Genomic DNA, 25,271 nt, shown 5'->3' on the forward strand with positions numbered 1-25,271 from the left:
AGAGAGAGAGAGAGAGAGAGAGAGAGAGAGAGAGAGAGAGAGAGAGAAGTGGTTTAATCAATCTGGAGGTGAGGAGGAAAGGGGCATTGTGGGTGATGCTCAAGGGTGCACAGGGTCAGAGTGGATTAGGATCAATATTTCCTCAAGCAAATGATTGGAAATACCCATGCTGATGAGACGTGAACCTTTGGTCAGTTAATGATCATAAAACAAGTTGTACATCAAGAGTTTAGTCATTATTCTCAGGTAGAAAATTATAGAAATAGTCTGACGTTTTGGGAAATACACTAATTTGCTTTCTTGCCAAGAGTTAGAGATTGATACCACTCTCATGGTTTCTGGTTGTATGGTACCAAAAGGCTGTTTTGTAACAATGTTTGCTGACTTGCACTTTCTAACAACACTTATTCCTATGGCCAGTGGCTCTGTGTGTTTGAGGAACCACAAAGAACCAGAGCTTAATAAATCAAAGTGGAAATCATGTAACTACCGCTGCTGGGAGGAATTCACCTATATGTGCCTCCACTACCTGGCCCTGTGCACTGCAGCCACAGGAGACAAATCTGATAGAACAATGGCGGCCTCCCTACACCATTCTTCATCAAGACAAACAACAGTGGCTGGTACAGAGGGCTCTGTGGAGAATTTCTAAATCACTTCATATATATCCCAGTCAATACACATCTCAAACTTGGTTTCCCTGTGTTAGCAGGCCATCAGAGTTCAACGGGCAGAGTAGCTTTAGGCTGAAAGTTCAATGGGACTATTAGTCTGCCTGTTGAACAAAACAGTCTGAACAGTCTGCTGTAGTCAACTCCACTGTAATAGAGCTGATCTATGCTTTAACCTTCCATGACTGCTGTGTATTGAATTGAAGTTTACGCCCTGATTGATTGTCGACTTATCTGTCAAAACCACTTCTGGGACTGATGTCCCTCGGATCCTGGTCTGTGGATGCTCCATCATCAAGTCACAATTTCAATTTGTTCAATGATTTGGTTTATGAGCAGATACCTGACAACTACAACATTCCCATCCGCCTCAGCTGTTCTTTGTGTTGCTGAATGTTAGCATGCTCACACGCTAAACTAAGATGGTGAACATGGTAAACACAATACCTGCTAAACATCAGCGTGTTAACATTGCCATTGTGAGCATGTTAGCATGTTGACGTTAGCAGCATGTTGCCTCACAGAGGCTGTATTATAGACTCGAAGTTGCTAAAAAGGAATTTTTGTCCCATTTTCTCACAGGCCAGTCTTTACAAAGGGGCAAAGAAATCCATTTATTAACTGCTTCGTGTTGCTGCTGACTTGATGAAACTCTTCATTAATGATTCATAAACATTTATAACTGCAAATTGGCTGTTTTATTAGAAAGTGAGAAATGCATGAACACTTATTACCAATATTTATACCTGCTGTATTACCAATGCCAAAAACCAAAGGGATTTTTTACAACCTGGCAACCTAAAAGTTGATCTTATTAATGGCTACAAAATATAAAGCATTGGTGAATTATTTATTTATTAATAAGCATTAAACTTAACAACCCTTAGAAACAGTAAATAGTGGTACCAGATATTCTATTGTTACTCAAAACATTCTTCAGCTAAAATGCGTGTTTGTTTACTATTATGTCGTCTGCAGATGCAATCTGTTGGACAGCATCGGTTACAATGAACATCCTGAAATAATCTAAATTCAGAGCGGGTGAGAGTGAGACAGCCCCTTAGCTGATATCGATGTGAACATTACTAACAATCCCACCTGGTCAATCAGACTAAATGCCCTGTCCCTGCTGCTGGTGTCGTCCAGCCTTTGCTCCTCAGCCCCCTCACACTAGCGGCCTAATCCATCATCCTGACTGCAGTCGGGAGGGATGGAGCATGCCGAAAAGCTCAGAAGAGGGATTTAATTTTGTTATCTCCAGAGATCATAAATCTCCAGCAGTCGCCTCCTCCCAGATTCTGCAGGTGAGATCGAGTTACAATTCATCCAAAGGAACACAGCTTTTGTCCTGTTTTATGAAAGGAGAACAGAAACCCCCTGCATCATGGTGACATGATTAAACACACGGGATAACATAAGGGATGTGTAGATATCAAGTGTGGCAGTAAAGATGTCAGTGTGATGCATATGTGTACGAGGCTTCTGTGATATTGTTTTTTTCTGCTTTGAGCCAAAGAGGTCATTTTCACCAGGATTAGAGTATTGTGCAATCCTTAAATTATCCCAAGGATTTACGGTATCATCACTTATTAAATAAATTATCTGGTTAACTTCTTCTTGACAAGCAGTGTGCCCTAATGGTAAGAAAACCTCTCAGGAAATCCTACTCACATTGAGGTAACTAAAACATAAAGCCCCCCTCAACTCAAAAATGAGCTTTACATAGGTGTTCAACCTTTACAGTACAGAAGGATGTATGTGCAATGTTCCACACTAGAAGGCTGCTTTCACATTGATCTGGTGATTGTGAGGGGACCTTTCAACCTTGTAAGTATACCGATTACACCCAGCACTGAAGTTTCTTTATCGCAATCTAACAGACATCATGTTTATTATCTCCATGTGTAAATATACTTACATTTTCAATACACACAGCGCAAAGAAATATATAAGAATGACTGAGAAAGAAAAACAGTATAAAACACTGCAGCAAATCTAAAAAGCCCACACAGTATTCTGTAAAGAGAAGCCTCAGGATGGAGAGCCTCACTGCAGTGTTCAGTCAATTGGATTGGTATATTGATTGTTCTTTATATACTATAAGGTCAAAGGTTAAGTGCCTTCTCATGTACAAGCTATATATATATATATATATAACATATTGCTATATCCATTTTGCTGATTCTTTCAGTGACGTGCCTCCATTCGTCCCCTATTAGCCAACATTAAATCATGTGTACATGTTTTACAATGCATGGCCACATGTGAAGACGCTGACCTTCAGTAAAATAGATATCTAGACGGTTGCTTATGAAATTTTCATGTGCAACACACTTCTAGTTAGGTATGTGATATTCAGGGTAATTGGCTGCTGGGTCTGTTGTACAGCACATGTGACAGTAGTGACTCGTAGCACAGTTGGTAGTATATACTGCACATACAGTATTTAAACGTCTTCCACTAAAAGCATGTTCAAACAGGCATGAAACATAGCAGAGAGGAAATTGGCATAACGGAGAGGCAAAGATCAGCAGATCGTCTATTTTTAAAAATACAATCTGGTTATTTTATATTTTATTTATACTCGGATTGACATCCTTAAAAGAGAGCCAGCGGGCTCATTCGCCAATTGCCTCCTTGAGGCAAATTAACTTTTGTTACTGAAGAGAGACAAAGAGGAAACCTTATAGGCCGCTCAGCGCTCAGTGAGACTTCACAAGCAGGTGACTGTTTTTCTTTGCATGGAGACAACAAAGAAAGGTCATATGAGGCTTTAAAGGACATTATGATATTTCATCTTGTGCACAGCTACAATGAACAAAGGGAGACAGTCATATCAACACTGTTGTTGTGCAAGAGAATAGCCTCTATTGTAAGAAGAGAAATATCTATTTTTTCTGGCATGATCAAACATTCTTAGCCTGAAGATTTGATTATTCATCCTGTAAATCTGATCTGGTGGGATTAAGTGTTCCTAATGTTGCTCACATTCCTTTCCCTCTCTCTAAAACCAAACATTACCACAGAGACCCGTTGATCAAAGTTATTAAATATTTACCACGCTTGACCTTTGCGGGCCAACAAGCCATGCAGCCACAGTTGAGTTCACTATATCCAAATACAGCACTGTCTCCTGCCGAACAGAACCTCTTTCTCTCTCTCGGCTGCACGAGCCAGGTTATCTTTAGTGCACATTGAATATTTATACAGCAGGTGGCTGGGGAGTCGGTCACTGATCTCTAAGGTGACTTGCTGAGTCTCTGTGGGGGGTACTGGTGCGATGGGGTTGGCCTGGGATGAAGTCACATGGGACATATTGTCTCCTCAGTGTGTCCTTTTATTCCACTTAGGCAAAGTATAGGGTTTAATGCCTATCACAAGCACTGAGGAGAAGAGTCAATGAGGTATGAGAGTGAGGCAGTGAGTTATGGTCAAACTATCATTTGATTTATCTCCAAAAATACATCATATCTCAGCATCAAAATCAGAACCAGCATCTAAAAATAGAAGCCACACTCTTTGCTCACGCTACCTGAACAAGCTGCACAGAATAAACACAGCTGTGCAGCAACAGCAAGATTGCTTGTCTCACCACAAGTCAGAAAAATAATAGGAAATGTTTAAGGATGTAATGAACATGATAATAGGCTCAGACTCTTAGATTAATTCTCCTGAAATAGAGAAGGTTAGAGGAGAGGAAGGTGAAACAATATTCACCGGGGATGCTATGAATGCTAATCATGCTGTCTGAAATCTCATTCCATACTCATGACTGGGGGATAATAAGAAATGATATTAAAGAAGATATGAGAAACCTCCTCTCATGATTGCTTTTAAGATATCGCTCCAAGGATTGAATGATTCCTATGGAGATCACTGGGCAGTGATGACACTTTGACGCACTACGGTGCTCTGCCTGCAGTTGCACAGTGACTTGCATTGTCACAGCTCATGCATAAACAGTTTTCCTAATGTTGGTTATAGCTGCAAAGAGTTTTAATGAGCCCACCACTGTCAGGGAGCAAATTTCCCTTTTGAACTGAAGTCTTTTTTCAAAGCATTTCTAGCTGAAAATAATAACTTAGACGAGTACCTTATGAGAGAAAGCCACCACCTAATATTGTAATGCTGCCGTTTACGTTTTGTATTGCATAAACTATACAGAATTGTAAAGAACCACAACAAAAGTAGGCGATTGAAGAAAACTTTTTTTGGAGTGTATAGCGGCACAAACTTGTAAGAAAGTGTCCAATAATAAATTAGCAATTCTCAAAAAGCGTTGAAAAACTTTCTGGGCATTGGCATTTCATTGTTGTAGCCACAAAGCTGTCCCTGAACTGAACGTGTGAGATAAGTGCTTTGGAGCTCAAACAAACTGAAACAAAAGAACATGAGGTGGAGATTGGTTTAGTAAGTAAGAGAGGGGGAGGAAGCACTTCTGGAGTCCAAGGGCAACATAAACCCAAGCATGTGTCTGCACAACAATGCCAACAGGGGCGCAAATTCTCCACACACTGGGAATCGATTTCACACAGAGAGTGGAGGACTTGGAAAGAGGCGTATCGGAGAGGCACTGAAATACTGCATCTTGTGTTATTGGATTTGGAGCCCAGTTTTCTGAATTTTTCTTTTTTTGCGCAGCATCTGCAAGCTGGGGGATCCAGTCAAGTGGAGCTTTCACGAGCCAGCCAGAAAACCTGTGGCCAAGGAAAAGAGAGGAAGGAGGAAAGGGGATTGTTCTGGGTTTAACTTTAGAATAAGATTCATGTTATAATACGCGTTTGAAAATGATAAGAAACAACTTTATTTATGGCATAAAATATTGTGCACAAACTTCAATACCTGTAAACTTTTATATTATACTTACAGGAAAAGAAACGAAAATAAAAATAACACTTGTGGCCCGCATTCAAGTGTCGAGGGGAGTCAAAAGCTGTAAACCAGTGTATGAGACAAACCTGCGCCACGTTTGTTTCTCAAAAGCACATTTTTTATTGTGAACAGCAAATGGAAACATCACAGAGGGAAAGAGTAGTCCTATCAGAGAACAGGAAGAAGCAGTGAATGGATGCTGAAAATAGTGTCTTAAGAATGAATTCTTGGTGATCGTGTTGGATATTTTTGTGTGGGGTTAAATGAAGAGCTAAGATTTATTGAATCTTTGAGGTCCTTTACACCGAAAGCTAAAAATAAAGTGTTCTCTGCATAGATCTAAGTGTGTGGATATCTGTCATGTTTGTTTTCTAAAAACAGCTACAGACAATGCGGTTATTTTAGACTAATTAACTTCCGGTGGTTTATTTTGAGATAAAAAAAGAGAGAGAGAGAGAAGATGTTTTTAGATCAATAAAGCTCACTTTAAAAATAAGCAAAAATCAATCCCCAAACCAAATATTACAGGAACATCACAGTGAAACCAAAGGCCACATTAACGTCACCTGTGTGTATATCAATATTAAAGTAATATAGTGGTACGATTGCGATCAAAGTATCACACTATAGAATATCATATAGACATGAAAATAACCATAAGTAATTAATTATAAAAACCACAGCGACTTTAATTCACAGACAATTTTCAATATGCCATAAATATTTTTGTTTTTAGAAACTTGCTTATATGAAGGCTGTAATTGATGTTGGCTCCTGCGCCACACAGCTGACAACAGCCACGTTTTTGAATTCAAAGCATGTGATAATAGTGACACGCCCCCTAGTGTTTGGTGTCTGCCAGACTCTTGAAGTGTGATAACCTTGCTCTGCGTCCGGGAGCCTCACTGAAGGAATGTGGATTCGGATGTCCTCCTCTTGTTGCTTGTTGTTGATGCAGCCCCGAGGGTCCCTCGCATGGTGATCAGGGCTCATACCCGCTCCCTTCTGATCTCTGTCCGCTCGGACCTACAATGATAAGCACCGAGAGTGTTTTGGAGAGTGGAGACCAGCCTTGCATCCGGCTGGAGCCACTGATAAACACGCACTTGCCGGAAAAGGCGACGCCGACCGGTGGCAGCTGCGCTGTCTTAACGGACGGGAGCTCCAAAGTGACAGCCAACGGGCTGCACGACATAGAAAACCGGATTCTGAGGATCACCGGCTACTACGGCTACAACCCGGGATACTCCAGTCATAGAAGTGAGTGCAAAGAAAACAAAGTACACTGATGGCCTCACCGGGGGATGCGACAATTTCACGTCTGTCTTTCCCAGGTGTGCGATGGCGTAAATTAAAGACAACATATTTTTTCATGAGAATGTTCTGAAAGAAAGAAATAGACTACGTGTATCAGTGGATTTTATTCTTACACAGAAAACAAAAATGTAGTCTGTGCCAGTGGTGTGGGGAATAAGAAGCAATGCACGTATACCGTCTCTTTATTTTAATTAGACATTTGCAAATTCCCCCTTTTCAAACTCAGCTAATTGGGTTTTAATGATGTCTGTTATTGAGCAACATGATGTCAATCATGTCACTATGAGCTGGAGGCAGGGTGATGCTGGCCCATCCATCTCTGAGAGACAACATGAGAGAGAGAGAGAGAGAGAGAGAGAGAGAGAGAGAGAGAGAGAGAGAGAAAACAAATCAGGCTGAGCAATTACACAGCAAAGTGTCATGCACTAATTACACCGGAATTTTCCAATTAAATTTCAGAGTCACTTGTTTAAACTGTCGCCTAATGTTGTCCACATCACGTTTGTGTACTCTGCAAACAATGACTTACATGGCATTCCAAATGTCTAATTAAAACTATAAATTTTCCAAATGACAAACACAGCAGCTCTTCCTGTGGTGCATGTGAATATTGCCAGCTGTCTCCTGACGTGCCTGAGATATAGCAGCGCCTCAATACTTTACGCTTCTCTATAATTGTCCTTTGTCAACGTGGTTTTGATTGGTAGAGCAATGCTCTGAATTCTGCTGACAATGGCTGTGATTGGAGAGGAGAGCTGATGGTGCACTTTGTTCAGGGATGATCTTTATATCTTGCCCTCCAGGTCTGTTGAAGTATTGCCAGTGGGATTATAACAGTAGGGGTGTAGATCAGGATCTGTAGCATCAGAGAAGTCGCAGGTATACTCACCTCTGTGTTACTTAATTGACCTATTCATTGCACTGTGTCATTATTATTTAAAGTCGGGCTGAACTGGTGCTTTTGTTGAATACATCTCCAAAGATCCAATCGGTCGTCTATCTTTGAGCCTCTTGTGTTTCAGATGCTCGTACACTTTCACCCCAAATGAATTGGACTTTTCACGTAAGCTCCTTCCCTCTGGCTGTTATGTAAAAGTTTAACGACAAATTCACGACTTGGAGATACACCTCTGGAAGAGAGATGTACTTGTAATGTTATGACGAACCTACTCAGATCTAGTACCGAACCCTAGCACTCTGTGACACAACCCATTACTCTGACAAGTGTGAAAGGAAAAGTGATCATGGAGATAGGGCCGCATTCAATCAGTTTCAGCTGAGGCTCTTTTGGATGAGCTGAGAGCACCTCCATTTCTTTCTTTTTTTTAGATAGAGGCTGAGGCTGAGGAAAAAGAAATGAGCCGGTCTCTCATTAACTGCCTCCTATCTATCAGAGGTGTCAGTTGCAGTAGATTAACCATGAATGCAATCACACACTTTCATTCGAGAATATATCTACTCGTCCAGATTAATCTATTGGAAGAATACCTGATTAACGAGGGGTACCCAAAACTTTAAATTGAAAACAGATTGAACGACTTTAACAGTTCAATGGCGTCTGATATTGTGTAACAAAAGAGGACTATAGGACTATAGAAGCCAGAATTCATGCTATTCATTGGTTATTTTTAAAGGTTTAAATGGCCTAAATGGTTGGCAAGATCTACAATGTGAATGTCAACATACACTATCAACAAAGGTGATGTCTTGAGATATTATTGTTCCCAATTGCACTGCAATGATAAGTCGATTAACAGATATTGTCATGAACAATTTTGACAAATTCCAAAAATCCATTGGTTCTTTCTCAAGTGTGAACATTTGCTGCTCTTTTTTGATACATATGATAGAAAACTGAATGTCTTTGGTGTTTTGGACTGTTGGTCTGACAAAACAAGACATTTGAATATATTAAAAAGAATAAGAATAATGTAATACATGACTCAATAGTTGGCAGTTAGTTGCAGCTTTTGTTCCCAGGCTTTTGTCTCTCCCATCTCATGGCGTACTGTATACTGAATCAGACATAAATGAAAGATGGGGTGTCATCTGTGGTGTAATTTCAGGTATAAGGAGCAGGTGTGGATTGTAATAGCATCCATACCAAGAATATAAAAGACAGTGTATCTGTGAGCTGAGGGGTTATTTGATCTGAGAGACATTTCCCATTTCTCTGATGAAATATGCCATATGTAGCCCTAGATCCTTTCTCCATCTATCCATCAACTGATTTTATGCATGCCAGAGTCAACAGAAGGTATTCCTCAGGGCAGCATACTTGTCACCATTTTTCCTGCTTGCACAGCTATTAAACATGCTGTTGCTGGCGCTGTCACCGTGAAGGCGTCTGGTTTTGTGCACAGCCGTATTCCTCTTAAATGTATTTGATTCATTCTTAGAAACTAGAACGCGAAAAGCCGCTTTTGTTCAATGCTGCTTTCTGCCCGAAAGTGTCCCATTTGTTTACTTTGTTTTGTTTACACATTTGTAAACCTCGAGTTGAAAATCACACATCCCTCAACCTGCTAAATATAATTTTCCACGAAGGGTAAGACAAAAGGACTTAAATAGAACAGTGGGCTCACCCTGCCAAGCCTATGGGGTAATGATATATTTAATAAGATTCTGGTGCCAGTTTATTATTGACTCTTGCCATCTGCGTTGAATTAGAAGATGCCTCTAAGGGGGATTGTGGACTACATTTGGTGACAGGTTCTGGGCTGTAATGCATACAGTGCAGTCATGATACAATACTGAAAGTAAGAAGGTAAAAGTCATGCTTAATAAGCAAGGTAATATATTTCCTAAAAGAAAAAATGTCATGAAATTGACTTTAAATCAGAAAAAGAAAGGACAACACATTCTTACAGCACCCACTTGGCTTCTGCTGCAGCAAACAACAATGGCGTTTGCAGAAAATGCTTCCTCAGCATCTCCTGCGAAACTATCACAATAATTTGCTGTGTACCATGTTTTGAGTAGCCCATTTAGAAAAGGGCAGGTCTGTAGTGCAAGCACACATCCCCGCTGTGTAAATATGTGTGGTGCAGGAGAGATGACAGGTACTTGTAGTGGCAGTGCCACCCAGCACTGTGCCTGTGATGTTCACCGCCAGCATCACACCAAGACTAACAACAACAATAACACACAGAGGCACTCAGAGGAACATTTTGAAGGAAGGGTGTGAAATGCAACCATTTATCACAGTGGGGTGTGTTGCTATGTCTATGTCCGTCTACAGAGAAAGTCTGGAGAGATATACGAAGAGAAATAGACATGCTTTTGAATCCATTCATGCTTGTACTGATTGGTAATTCACTTTGTATTTTTGAAACCATTTATATCCAGCGTTAACAGCAGGTGAATTCACTGTCCTCCTCAGACATTGCCTAAAACATTCTGTATGTGCATGCACTTATTTTGGACTGTCCCGTTCCCATGCCTGCTCAGTCAGTGCTATTTATAACTAGCCTAGCGTCGAATGGGATATGAGCTTTGCCTGAATGACTCCTGGAGTGCTGTTAGTCTCACATGCTCCTGGGAATGAGCAACAACCTGAGTAATGGCTGCAATATTTCTCCACGGGAGATACAGAACTGCTAACCTGTAGGCCACTATGACACTGTGATATTGGTCATATGTTGTAGTACTGTACATCAGGAGATTCAATTTTTTTTTTTCGAAGCTATTTTCTGTAAACCATGAAGTAATACCACATAATAGAAGGGCACAATATGTGAAAGGTTTGTAATTGCTTTTCCATCATGCTGAGTACACCAGCAGTCTTATCAGCAGCCTAACACTGCCCTCCTGTGGTCAGCAAATACAACAACAACAACAATAAAGTCACCATTTTTAGTGTTCAAATGTTGGCCATATTGCCCAGAGAATTGGTTTGATGCAAGTTCAAAAAATGTCCAGGAAAGCACTGCTGTTTGTGTTTTGTTGGTGGTCGTGTTTTTCTTGTGTAGCAAATGGGCGACTACTGCATTTCGTTGTGCAGCCCTGTGTTGCATAATGACAATAAATTATCCTTGAAGCCATGAATAATTTATGGTTATGGCTGTATAAAGTTTATTTTTTCTCTTCTTCGGTTGGTAGTTCAGTGAGTTTTGATCGTAGATTACTAAAATACTGCTGGAATCTATTTATTTTTCGGTGTTGGAATTGTGTTGCATATAGGTTCAAATGGTTATCAAGAGCTTTAGCTGAGCTTCTTCCCGTTATGTGGGAGTGCAGGATGAATATGTTGATATACAGTATGTAAAACATCTCCAAATCTGGTGTTTGTTGCAATGTGCAATCCACCATATTGATCACTAGATGTCCCCATTTTCTAATTACATGAAGTTGAGGTCTATGAAAGCGAACAGTCAGGAACTTGATTCAGGGTCTGTCCGGTCTTCTCTACAGCTAACATCAGCTGCAGATAACATTCAGTCTCTCATCTCTCGTCCACCTCCTTTGCTCGTGGTCCTCACTGAGATGTGATGAGTAAAAGAGAGGGGCTAAAAACAAAAGAGCTTGTGCCATAAACTGAGGAGCAGTGGTTTAATCTAAATGACAAAAGAGCCGGAAAGTGCATCAATACACACAAGGTGCACTGTTGCTATGGAGGTACTGAGAGAGGTTTGGGTACAATTGTGCTTTGATCTGTGATGCAACAGTACCATTGTGTTACATACGCTCAGTTTCCTGTTTATTATTTAGACCTAGCTAGGTAATAGAATGTCATGATGTTGGGTTTATGTTGAAACTGTTTTACAGAGGAATTAATTCAACTAATGATCATTTAAAGTAGTTTGTGGTGCTGTCATAGTGTTATACCAAGAAGTGCACAATTTTTGTTGTCTGATACGAGGCTTTTGGGCCACAAATCCATGAAGAGGCAGAAAATTGAAATATAATCTTCTGGTATTGTCAGCTCCTGACGTGAAAGAATACAAACAAAACATACAAGTGAACTTGTGAGCTGGCAATGAACTTGAGACATGTTAAGCTAAAGGTACCTATTCCTAAAAACAATAGAAAAATAATATAATAATGTAAATGAATAAATGAATAAATAGAGAAGGAACAAGCATTTTAATTAAATTAGAAATTGAACTGTGGTCTCCTGTAGAACACATTCTCCAGGTATTTCTCTTAATCTGATAGCGATTAGCATCCTGGGCTCCGCTGACTGGACGGTTTCTCTGTCCCCTCCCTGTCTAGCTGTTGGCTCCACTCATCAGCAGGGCTATTTTTAAGTTTAACCCTCCTTGTATCAGGGGATCCATAACCCCAGCTCATCCCCCTGCTTACACCTGACCAAACATTTGTTTCAATGTTAATCAAGCCTCACTGATCATGGGAAATAACACGGCCTGCGTGGCGTTTTCCCTGAGTGTTGCTTTTTTCTCAAAGCGTCTCTTCAATTTTGAATTCTGTTATTACCTTGGTGTTACTGGAACGTGGCCCTGCATTTTTTCTATATAGCAATGAGCCAAACACAAACTGAGCTGTCTCTCACAGCTTGAGGAATACACAGAGAAGTACTGTGATCTGCTATGCTCTCTATGGATGTGCCAGAAATTTGGCTGATGAGCATCGGAGAGACAGGAAGGGAGGGGCTCATGGTGGTACTGATATAATGACACAAAAGTGACAGTAAAATAGCACTCATTTAGTATTCTTAACAACCCGATATAGATATCTACCATATTGCATGTTGATTTGAGTGCGTTCTCTATTTCAGGTCATAGCGCTACTGTTTCTGGCCTGGCTAGAATTGATTTTACCGGTGAGAGGGTAAGCATATCATAGCATAGGTTATATTAAGATCATGTTCCAGGCTGCAAGGCCTCATGTGTCGGAACTCATACGCCAGGCATTGATATATTGTTTATGTAAAGGCCCAAGCAGTATTTACGTCCATTAAATCTTCAGGCAGATGAACCACAGCTGGAGATAGGCTGCAGGAATTTCCTTGAGATGGAAAATCCGGACCACACTCCCGAGGGTGACTCGCATGGCCCAGACTGACCCTCCTCAGGTCCACAGCTTTTGCTGATGAGAGGGTTTCCCTTGACTGCAACAGTGATGGAAAAAAGTATTAAACTCTAATCAAAGTAGTATCATCACAATGTAAATATTTCGTGTAAAAACACTCCGTTAACAGTAAACGTCCTGCTCAGATTTTTAAATAACGGCGAAGAGGCACCAGTTAGATGTGCTTACAGTAAGTATGATGGGTTAAAGTGAGGACATGTAGCATTTGTTCAGGCAGAGTAGTGCCTCTTCACTCTAGCTGGGTGGTTGGAGCCTCATCTCTCCACAAGCAACATTACATTTCAAAAATACTGAAGTACAATATTTACCTCTTTAAACTAACGCTGTAAAGTCTCCCACAGTGAAAATAGTACAGCTATGTACAAGGTGAACTTAAGAACAGTATTTATCCATTAGAGCACTAGGATTACTTCAGTGGATGACAGAGTTTACATGTGATGGTTGTCTTTTACATGGCTCAACTGATTCATGTTGCAGTGGTGAAAGCAACAGGAGAGAGCTCTACTAATAATCTGACCCTCAAGGAGTAGTGAAGAGCAGGAGATGTGCAAAGAAGAGATAGAGTCATTGAAAGACAGGGGACAAGAGTATATGGAGAGAGACAGGGAGGGAGGGAGAAGAGCCTGGTCAGGTAGAGAGGGGAGGGGAGGGGAGGAGGAGGGAGAAAAGAAAGGGACAGCAGCTAACGCAGCATAATTAGCCCGGGCTGCTTGGTTACCTTCCAAACAAAGCTGCTGATTTGTGGAGCAAAAGAAGAGGAGGGGAAAAGCGAGCGAGACAGAGAGAAAAAAGGAGGGGGAGGATAGAAAGAGATGAGGGGAGTGATTGCGCCATGCCACACACACTTGAAGCTCAGTCTCCCTTGGAGACAGTGGCATTGCTGGATCCCGGCATGACAGTGCAACAGTAGAGTTTCCACTTGACTGCACCTCCACTGAGCTATCTCCACTGAGCTGTGTCACTATCCAGACAGACAGAGAGAGAGAGAGAAAGAGAGTCAGAGCACCAGTAACAGTGAGATCGCTGGCCTGGAGAGGAACAGAGAGTCAGGACTGGAGTGCTGGGAAGAAGACAGAATAGTTTGACAGAGACCTGGGAGGAGGGGGCCAATCAAGAGCGTGAAGAAGAAACGGAGGAGTTAGGAGTCTGAGGATGCACGGCGCTAGCAGGAGGAGCTGCTGAGCGTGCAGCAGCAGCAGCCCGGGCATACTTACTCACACATACACACACACACACACACACACACACACACACACACACACACACATACACACGCTTCCCAAGGAAGGAAAGTTTGTTGGGCCCCCAGTGGAGGATGAAGAAGCACTCAGCCCGAGTGGCTCCTCTCAGCTCGTACAGCACTCAGGTCCTGACCTGCCCCATCTCTGAAGGTAAACCGAAAGAACCAGAGAGACCCAGGACACCATTTATACTAAACTATGTCTATTTTCATGTGTAGACGGTGTGTTAGCATGAACTGAGTTAATTGAATCCTTTTACAGTTGATGACATATTATTTACCATAAGGCATCGCATGTCATATAGAGTGTATAGGTATTCTTATGAAATAGTGGGAAGCGAATGTGTTCTTCTTAAGTCGGTGGTGTGCTACATTTGCTTTGAACACGTGATATTATTTAAATTAAAATCTAAAGACTGAACTATTTTTCCATCTGGACCTTTAGACCTCTAGATGGTGTAAAAAACACATTTGTATCATTTCAGTGTTCTGCTGGCAGAGTTGAGAAGCTTAATGTGTTGACAGGAGGCGTAGTTGTAGCAGCAGCATATGTTTTTAGCTGCCCAGCACTGATGTAAAATAAAACCACACAGGCCCAAGTCAGCTGCTTTCACATCTGTTCATTCTGTTCACCTGTCCTTCCTTCATCTAACTGAGCATCCCTAAAAGCCTTGAACTTCACCTAAATCCATCCACATTTTTACTAGAGATATTGGAGATCATAGAGTGAGACCGCTAATCACCTTTTCATCAGAATCATCATAACCATGTCACATCTTCAGACCTAACTTAGTTAAAGATGTATTGCTGTTTCACCCGCCGTAAGCCGGCATAACGCTGCAGACGTGACTTTGAGCTTCGTGTTGGATTCGGCAGCGGTCCATCCATCAATGTCACTAGCATGCAGTGTCAGTGGTGAAATGTGAGGTTCGAGCAGCATGCTGCGTCACACAGAGTAGATAAGCTCTGTTAATGGGTGCCAGTAGTGAGTGATCTTATGCAGCACTGTGATTTCTGACGTTTTTCTGTTTTCTTCCAGCCATAATGAGCTAGTCAACTAATCCATGTGTGAATATTAACTTTTTTTTTAAATTTTCAAGAGTTAAGTATAGTATTAGCTAGTACAAATTCTGTGTATGCTTGTTTGACAGAGGTGGAAAAGAACTTCAATCTTAAACTCAAATGTAGTCACATACTTTAAGCAGATGGTCTGACTCTAATATTAGTGTTTGTCTATATTTTAATGTTTAGGCATTTATTCATACTTTGATGTGATGACTTTGTAACTAAAACCTTTGGGTTCTGAATCATCATCTTTATATGAAAGACGCATCCCATAGTTCATAATTATCCACCAAATTATTTCGGACACATTCATAATTCTAAATACTTTACTCTATTTGAGCCAAACACACTTTCTTTGAGTTGACTGAAATTAACCTCAAATCGCACTTTTTCTATTGAAATATTTCACTGCAACACTGTGCTGACAGGCATTATTGTTTCCTTTGCATCTTTTTAGCAGCAATATTAGTCAGCAATAACTCTGCCTGTTATGAGAATACAATTTTGGCCACGAGAGCTGCTTTTATGAATAATAGAGTTGTAATATTACTGCATCTTGGCACCAAATCAGCCTGTAGTGGCTTTTACCTCAGGACAGAAGAGCCCGTATCCAACACTAAAAGCTTTAGGTTTTGTCGGTGCTATGAAACACGAACCATCTTGCCTGGTGGAGGAGGAGAGGCAGACATAAAGGAAAAAAATAATAAAAAAAGCTGATTCTCTCTTGCAGAAATATCAGATCTGTTTTCCAGTTAGCAACCACCAAACGCATTAGGTTGATTAAGAATCCTTGCTGTGGCAGAATGTAATTAGACCAAATCCCTCGATGATCCCTTCACAACATAAACTGTATCGGTGTTGAACAGTTTGCTTTCACAAAATACTGTAGATCTGCTCCCAGCTGGGATATACTGTAAGGTGAAACATTTTATCTGAGCGTTTTTTCAGGTAATAGTCACAGTCCGTACTGAACTGGACTGAAAAAGTTTTTTAAAAAGTGTGACTCATTGACGGTGGGAGTCATCATTAGTTTTACACCTTTGGGATGCTAAAGGGTTTCATTGTGCACTTATATAGTTTGAAGGTTATTTGTGTCTCTTGCTTCAAACATGGTACTGGAAAATTTAGTTCTGCAGTTTGGCCAGACTCAAGTCCAGTGCTGCACCGACACAGTAACTTATCAGCCGACATTACCCCAAGCACTGTACTTATGTACAGTTTTGAGGTGCTTGTACTTGACTTGAGTATTTCCATTCTATGCTACTTTATACTTCTGCTCAACTTCCTTTCATATTGTAGTTGTTACGCCACTACATCTGATGGACATAGTTTTTAGTTACTTTTTAGATTAAGATTTGACATTAACACAATTATGATGAACTTTTATGATACACATTTCCCTTCTAAACTTATGGGTTTATTTCAATAACATTTTGAGACCCAATTTTCCAAAATCTCACAAAAACAGACAAACAAATGTATGTAGCAGAAGTTTGTTTTTTCCTCTCTCCGCCCACTATCATCTGCTGGCGACCCCTCAGATTTCTTTAACCATTTGGAGGCGGCCTGACGCCTCAGTTGGTAACCTCTGGACTGAACTGCCTAACTGTGTCTGTTAGTTTTCAGAGAATACTACTTATGCACTGGTACAATACATCAGTATTAGCAGCCTAACAATGTAAAATATTATTAAGTATATCACTCATAAGGGACAATTTTCTCTTTTTTCTAAAGTAAAGGGTCTGACCACTGCTTCCACCACTGCACTGACATGACTCGAATCTGTGACTTTATTTTCACCGTTCTTTCTCGGATATAACAGTTACAGCCAGGACTTAGCATTAATACTCTTACTGGGTGCCAGCGATGATGTCATTCATTCATTAAGCTTATAAAGTAAGTGTGGCAAGACTGTTGAGTTCTTTTGTTAATGAAAGATGTGGCTTTAGAAAATACACTTATCGACTTAGTTTTAGAGTGGATACAGAGACTTGAAACGAAGTGGCATCTCACCACTCTAAATGCTTTATACAGACAAACAAAACTAATACCAATACTCTTATCATCGGTTACATGAGCAAAGAGTTTGTGCTTGACATACTGTGTTACAGTATTCCTCTGGATTACACAAATACTTATTTACATGGGTGCAATCTATTTTCATTAAACCTGCCAGTGACACTACTTTTACTCTCATTTCTTGGTTTTCTGCTGAGGTCTCATGGCAGTTAACAAACAAAAGACTATCAGATGGAATAAGGAGCATCCCAGAGATGCCCTGCGACTGTAGAGGGGTGATACTACGGGTACAAGTTCCAGTGCTCGCAGGGCTCTCGTGTCTGTGGCCATGGTGGAAATGGCCGAGCTTCACGTGCTGAGCTAGCAGAGAGAGCACAGGCAGCAAACATCCAGCACATGTCATCTTTTATTCCTGCCCCAGTGAAAATTGATCACACTGTCGAAAGTTAAAGAACGGATCTGAGTTCTCTTCGGAAATGCTCAGACACACAGCACTTCACATATTATTCAGCGCTGTTGAGGAAGCCATTCAGTCCCGCAGTCCATTAACCTTTTAAAGGCACTGGGCCAGATCAACCATGCGTCACTGGCATAAAATTAGATCAGAATAAAATCCCATTTATTTATCTATATTTATGTAATTTTGGTGTTATATGTCTGGTGAGACCATACCTCTTTCCCAGTTACTCTATGTTCCAGTATGTCACAAAGGCAACATTTCCATAGCAGTAATGTACCAACAGTCCAAACAGGGGCTGCCAAGGTCGACATGACTTTCCTGTGGAATGTCATGTGGTTAGGTTTACTCAGGTTTCTGTGCACACCTGACTACAATGCGTGTAGTCCTACAGTACGTGCTGCATCATGAGGTGTCAAAGCTATTTATGACATGTACAGCCACAATGCTAACCCAACACATTTTTATCAAAGCCTTGCCTCATGCATCAGCGCCTTTACAGCAGGACATGCAAACTGTGATAGTGATCACTAAGGCAGTTGATCAATAGATGCTTATGTGCTGGACCTCAGCCAGGGAGACACAAGCTTCATCCTGTATGTACAGGAATACAAAGAATATACAGAATGTGCAACGTTAGGCTAATATAAATGATTTAGGAACACTGTTGTAAGGCTGTACTTATGCAAATCTATGGCATTGGTCTTGGACATGAATGCTAAATGTAGGCATGCTAACATGGTCACAATGGCAATGCTAACATGCTGATGTTAAGCATGTTTAATGTTTACATCTAAGTTTAGCATGTTAACATTTAAATGTGAACCTCATGGTGAGACGACAGGAAAAGTCAGGTGATCCCCGTGGGCTTCATCCTCTTGTCACCATGGATCCACAAATGGCTGTCAAAAAGTTTAACTAAAGTTAAAAATGTCAACCATGGTCAGGGAGATCACGTTTATCTTCTGGGGATCATGAATGGCTTAAAAAAAACATTGAGATCTTGTAATTAGAATCTAGATGGAGGCAACATGTAAGCGGCAAATAGATTAATAGTTGAGGCTTTCTTCTCTCATTGGCCTTTGAACAGGAAGTAGAGATGGTGCCATGGATTTTCTGTTATTGTCTTTTCTCCTATTGTCTCCCATCAGGAGAGGATGGTTCAGAGTCTAATGCAGAGACACCAGGCAGCGAGACCAGCGAAGAGAGCCAGTCCTATCAGACATGTACCAACACAGCTCTGAAGGTGCTGGGTGGTCTGCTGCTGGTGTTGTGTGTCTCCTCCTCCTGGGTGGGTACCACTCAGGTGGTTAAGCTGACCTTCCAGTCGTTCTCCTGTCCCTTCTTCATCTCCTGGTTCAGCAGCAACTGGAACATCTTCTTCTTCCCCATCTACTACTCCGGACTTGTGGTTACCACACGGGAGAAGCAGACGCCCATACAGAAATTCAGGTAAACTGCAAACAAAATTATCCTTCAATTCAGAAAACATTTACAATCTGGCCAAATAGATTCCTGAGAACCTTTTACAATACACTACAGTTATTGTTACTGCTATGTAAAAGAGCTATAGCCGACAGACAGAAGATTTAGAGATGTGTCAATGAAGTTCGTCACCAAAATAAAGAGAAATAGTCGTCTTGTTGTGTTTATATTTAGCAAAATAAAGTAATAATCCCACTTTTAACTTTGTAGAACAGTAATCCAGTTACCAGTTAACCATTAAAGCTCTAATGGCGGTCTACTAGAGCCCTTGCTGCTCTTTGCACTCACCTAAAACACCTTTTAAACCACCTGACTCTCCACGAGGAACCAGGCAACTAAGCAACCAACATTTCCATCCTCAAAACTTGGTCCTCATGATGGCAACACTAAAAGCCTGACAAACAAAGACGCTGTTCCGAGAGGAAAACAGGTTGACAGAATCACTTTTTTTACACCTCTTGTTCTCTCAAACAGGGAGTGCAGCAAGCTCTTTGGGGAGGATGGGATGACTCTCAAGCTTTTCGTAAAGAGAACAGCACCCTTCTCAATCCTATGGACACTGACCAACTACCTGTACCTCATGGCCTTGAAGAAACTGACCGCCACTGATGTCTCTGCCCTCTACTGCTGCCACAAGGCTTTCGTCTTTCTCCTGTCCTGGATTGTTCTGAAGGACCGTTTCATGGGTGTTCGGGTCTGTATGAAAACACCAACGATGATAATGAGATGTAAAGAGTTGTTTTTCTTACTCCTGAGGAGTATCAATGCCACTGACAGCTCTGCATCTCTATCTGCAGATTGTGGCAGCCATCATGGCCATCACAGGTATTGTGATGATGGCTTATGCTGACGGCTTCCATGGGGATTCCTTTGTGGGCGTAGCGTTGGCTGTGGGGTCCGCCTCCACATCCGCTCTCTACAAGGTTAGACCACGTTACAGTTTGAATCGCTTGGGTGATTGCCTTTGCACCGACTTTAAGTAAAGTCACCGGTGTAAATTAACAGTTGTCTCCTCATCGTCCAGGTGCTGTTTAAGATGTTCTTGGGCAGTGCCAACATCGGAGAAGTGGCTCACTTCCTTTCCACCATGGGCTTCTTCAATCTCATCTTCATCTCCTGTGTGCCCCTCATCCTCTACTTTACCAAAGTAGAGCACTGGGGCTCACTGTCCTCGCTGCCCTGGGGTTACCTGTGTGGACTGGCAGGACTGTGGCTGGGTGAGAGTGCATGAACATTCATGTAGAGAGAAGAGTGGGTTTCTATGAAAGCATTTTGAATTCATTTTGGGGCTGCAGCTAATAGCTATTTTTTATCACTGCCACGCATCGTGTGTGCATGTGCATGATTTAAACTAAATGGGGACTCACGACTAAAAACATTGCTCCCTATTATGAATAAAAACTCCACAAAGTACCCTGTGGTTTGGTCTATAAATATGCCGAGCCCCGGTGGAAACATGGCTTGTTTTCTCTGACCTACAGTCCAGAACTAGAGCATTTTCAGCTTACTATCATAGAGGACTAAAAAAGAAAAAAAGAAAATCTTCACATTTGAGAAGAAAGAATTAGTGACTATTCAGCATTTTTGCTGAAAAAAATGAATTGAATGAATAATCAATTATCAAAATGGTTGCCAAATAACTTTCTGTAAATCAACTAATTGATTAATTGACCAGTTGTATCCATTCTAATTAAATCGTACTACAATGTTTTCAACCTCTTTGGTGTCTTTCACAGTGTTCAACATCTTGGTCCATGTTGGTGTGGTGCTGACGTACCCCATTCTCATCTCCATAGGGACACTGCTCAGTGTTCCGGGCAATGCAGGTATGGTTTGTTAATGTGGCTCAAGTACTCTAATCTACTGATTATTATTTCTTGTTTATTATGGTGGAAATTAATATGATTGTGAAAATGAGAGTAAATGGCCCCACACATTTTTTGTTGAGAGGTCAGCACTTTGGGCCTCTATAGCAAACAGATTACACAGCAAGTCTGCCTCTCTCGTCCTGGAAACCCAATCATCAATGTGCTTCAACAGAACCTGCAACTATTCTCTCGCTGAGGGAGGATCAGGTTGCAAAGGCAACACTAAATGCCTGCAGACGAGTTCTTTTCTTTAACCACGATGGACCGTATGAAGGTCAGTGGGTTACGGCACCTTGTCCCAGGGCTCCAGACCGCAGAGACATAGAGGATAAAGTGGATGGCTTGTGCGGATTATAAGCCGCATTTGCTACACTCATCCCCTGCAGCCGCAGAGTCTTGTGGTTTATCTTACTTTATGTAATTAATCTCAATTTGTTTTTGTTTCTCCCCCCCGCCTGTCCTGCTCTTCGGCTCTCTCTTTTGTTCCTGTCTTTCTTTCACCTGCTGTAGCCGTAGATGTTTTGAAACACGAGGTGATCTTCAGTGTGGTGCGCCTGGCAGCCACCTGCATCATCTGCCTGGGCTTCTTGCTCCTGCTGCTGCCAGAGGAGTGGGACTCGGTCACTCTGCGTTTCCTGGCCACCATCGCAGACAAGAAGTCAGAGGAACATGGCGAGGAGCTAACAGAGTCCAGCGTCCAGACTCGAAGCCGCAGTCGAGCCAACGGCACTGTCTCCATTCCCTTGGCATGACATGGCTGAGCTCTGCTAGTAGCCTCTGTTAACCAAGCCCTGTCTGCTCATGTTCCTCCATTGCCCACCCAGGGGGTGTGGCGGGATGTTCGGTCCACATGGACTCTCTATCAGGAAGACTCTGGAGATGCACCTCTGTCTCCAGCTTCACTGCAGGAGGGGAAAAGGACAACATTCATGGATTTTAATTGAAAGGGTGGAAAGTGTTATTTACTTTCTTAAAATACTTGCCACACTCAGTCCTGTTCCTCGCACGTACCCACAGCAAGAGCCTGGCCTCCCCTGACCTGATCTGTGGACTGTATTCTGTGAATATAAATATTGGCAGGGCCAATTTGGCTCAATCTTATATGTATTTATGATATTTATTTAGAGTTGTATCAATAAGAGTATTATTTTAAGTCGTATTGATTAGTATTATATAAAAGAATGGCAATTATACTTTGCGTGATGTACAGGCTCTTTTGGTTTTATAATAAAAGACTTAAAACTCACATTAGCAGTGCATTACTTGTTTACCTAATGACCATCAATGTGGCTAATTCCTGAGTTTTCTAACAATATATTGGAACATCTTTAGATTTCTGAATAATTTCTGTGTTGCCTAAATCAACGTTGACAAGAATGCATACAATGCTAATGATGTTGCAAAGTTTCACAAACATATAATATACATATAAAATATACCTTGTATCAAGACCAGATATTTTTAGCAGAACTAAGCGGTGAGGTTCATACAATATTAGTAATCTGTTAAGTGCATTGTATTGATTTGGCAGCGATGACTTCTCCTCATCGTAATAAATTATGCAATGCTTTTCTGTGCTGCACTTAGCTGTCACTTACTGACACACATACACACCCATGCACTGTAAACTGAAGAAGATTGAGAATGATTGTTTCTACTATGATTTATCCTCTTTCACATATTCACACAATATGTGGTAATATTGCACAGCCTACCTATCTGCCTGTAAAAAAGCCCATGGGATATTTTTTACCTGTGAAGCATAACACGGTGATAGGCACTTTGTCTAAATTACTTATAGTGTCTCATAACATGGTGGCATTTACATTTTATTTCAAATAGTGCTATTGAGATGATGAGGTGTCAGGAGAATAATTTCTCAGTCTTTCAACATCGCTCTTTGTCACACACACTGTCAAACACACACACGTACACACATGCATGCGCACTCCCAAGAGTCTAACAACACAGTGGCTTTATGGTTGCTGGAGTGCAGTCACTGAGTTGAAACCTCTAATGAAGCATTTGCTGAGGTGACGCTTTCAGCTTAGCAACCGCACGCAGTGGCATTTTAACATATTAAAATAAATGAGCTACCGTAGAAGAAGCAGAGGAATGTGTAATGTTCAAATCTTAACTTCATGATACAGTAGGTCTGCTGGATGCTGATAAGCAAGCCCCCCCACACACACACACACACACACACATTTACATCCAAATAGTTTGTTGATTTCAGCTCGACATTGAACACAATGCACGCTAAGATTTGATATTTGGCACTAAATCCAAAGTACAGCGGAGGCTGATGGGAATGTTATTAGTTTTGCAGGCATTCTGTCATAAACCAAAGTTTTTAACTGACAGAAATTGTGAGCAGGAAGAATATACAGGGGATTACCAAAGTCAGTAAGATACACCCTAATGGAACGATGATTGACCACACTCCATCCCAAAAATTGCAGTTTGGACCAAAGTAATGGACCGACCGACCAAACACATACTAACTACACCAACAAAGAACAACAGAGGTCGCATTTTTAAGCTCTAGTAGTGATAAGTAAAGTATTGTATGTAAAGGGCTGATACAACCTGGACAACTGACATGCAGCCTAATGACTCGTCTTTGCCTACCCCCCCCCCCCCCCCCGTGGTTTTCTGAGTACTCATGAAGTTACATTTTTCTGTCAGTTAACAATTTCCTAAAGAACTTGTCTCTCTCCTCACCCCTCTGGGCTTTCCAACATGGAAAGGGTGCCGGGACATAACAGGTTCTTTCAAGCATTAACTTATGAGTTACAGAGTAACCTGTAGGGAGAGTTGCCATAGAAACCTAGCTCATTACAATGATGGCAAGTATGAAGGCAGAGATTAAGTGCACACCTACTTTTTTTAACCACTACCAGAAGTGGGTTTTTTTTCGTTTGTACTTTGGCACCAGACAGAGATGCTTCAGGACAAACATTAAGCTCGCCAGCAGGAGAGACGTGAAGACCACGCAGGTTTGTTTGGAAGCAGCTGGAAGAAATGGGGCGAGTTAGAGAGTCGATTTTAAACATGAAGTCTTTCTGCAATTGACAAAGTTTTTAATAGGGAAGGCCAAAAATACAAAGGGAATCCACCACTTCATGGGAAAAGTTAATAAAACCAGTGGACCTACAAAAGATAGAATCTACATGTCTGATGAGAAGACCTTAAAAAGGTGGGAGTAAGTGTAAAAAATAACTTTTTTAAATTTGTAGAAAGATTAACTAAGTTTTTCATATCTCAAAGTTGAATTTAGTATTTCAGTTTGACAGCATTCGGACAGGGTGTGAGACAATGGGCTCCACAGGCTCCAGACCCAGGCTGCGTAAAGTAGCTCCATGTAATAGCCTGCAAGAAGAGGGGGCACAACTTGAACCACAATGGACCCTCCCTGCTCTGCCAGTCACTGTGGAGCAGCCGGCAGGATTTTTGGGACAAAGGAAGACGATCTTACCTCCACTGAGACAAGAAACAACCCTTTCCACACTCTCAGGTTAGTACGTCTCCTGGCTCTAATTATGAATTCACATTCAGGCTTTTATTATTTTTTACAGACCGTTCTGTGCTGTGATACTGATTCTGATACTGTATAACAGTGTTGGCATGTGTGTGCTGTAAGAACCATACTTTGCAGGAAACCTCCCACCAAAGCAACGTAACAATTCAAGCATCATTCACTCCCATCCACCCCGAAGACCCCAGGTTAGCAAGGGCAAAATCACCTGCCCAATATAGTTGTATTAACGATAACAGGCTATTCTTGTTGTCTGATTCATGCGAGACGTATCTCATCTGTTCAATCCCATGCTGGCAGACATAACTCTGCATTATTGTTCCTGACTGGTTGTGAGTTTTACCCAGACATGCCATCATTATCTTTCCTCAGACACTGCTACCACTGGCCCTTCAAATTGGCCACACAAGCACTGCCAATCAAATTGCGATGGTAATAAAACAAAGAAACATGTCACTGCTGACTGTCCCAGCGTCACCGACCCCATGCCATCTCATAACCCAATAAGGAATTTGATGTTTGTTGTAGGGCAGGGACTGCAGAGATGGGGGTGTCCACCTGTTTTCTACAATCGGCTCCGGCAGAATGATTCAGGTATAGCTTCATGACAAAGTACGGAAGAGCTGAAGTGCATCTATAACATAAATAATTCAGATCATGCATTTTTATAATCGAGGCAAAATTAAAG

At 41.4% G+C, this 25,271-nt stretch overlaps 1 protein-coding gene across 2 annotated transcripts; it reads left to right on the forward strand.

Moving 5' to 3' along the window:
* The first annotated feature begins 6,408 nt into the window (after positions 1-6,408).
* slc35f4 (solute carrier family 35 member F4) lies at positions 6,409-23,028 on the forward strand. Of its 2 annotated transcripts, none has more exons than XM_031847593.1 (7): positions 6,409-6,803; positions 18,844-19,144; positions 19,652-19,871; positions 19,975-20,100; positions 20,202-20,394; positions 20,914-21,003; positions 21,556-23,028. In XM_031847593.1, exons 1-7 carry the CDS (start codon positions 6,575-6,577, stop codon positions 21,795-21,797), a joined length of 1,401 nt encoding a protein of 466 aa, XP_031703453.1. In that variant the 5' UTR covers positions 6,409-6,574; the 3' UTR covers positions 21,798-23,028. The 2 variants fall into 2 exon arrangements, with proteins under 2 accessions (XP_031703453.1, XP_031703454.1); XM_031847594.1 differs by lacking the exon at positions 21,556-23,028 and adding an exon at positions 21,218-21,542.
* Positions 23,029-25,271: the final 2,243 nt, after the last annotated feature.

The sequence above is a fragment of the Anarrhichthys ocellatus genome, unplaced genomic scaffold, assembly GCF_004355925.1.
Source record: "Anarrhichthys ocellatus isolate YVR2014 unplaced genomic scaffold, GSC_Weel_1.0 scaffold7, whole genome shotgun sequence".
Taxonomy (NCBI): domain Eukaryota; kingdom Metazoa; phylum Chordata; class Actinopteri; order Perciformes; family Anarhichadidae; genus Anarrhichthys; species Anarrhichthys ocellatus.

Bases quoted from the DNA above. Each gene is read 5' to 3' on its own strand.
- slc35f4 (XM_031847593.1), top strand. From the start codon at position 6,575: ATGATAAGCACCGAGAGTGTTTTGGAGAGTGGAGACCAGCCTTGCATC. The intron at 20,101-20,201 runs GTTAGACCACGT...CTCATCGTCCAG, and splicing joins CCACATCCGCTCTCTACAAG to GTGCTGTTTAAGATGTTCTT. The intron at 21,004-21,555 runs GTATGGTTTGTT...CACCTGCTGTAG, and splicing joins CAGTGTTCCGGGCAATGCAG to CCGTAGATGTTTTGAAACAC.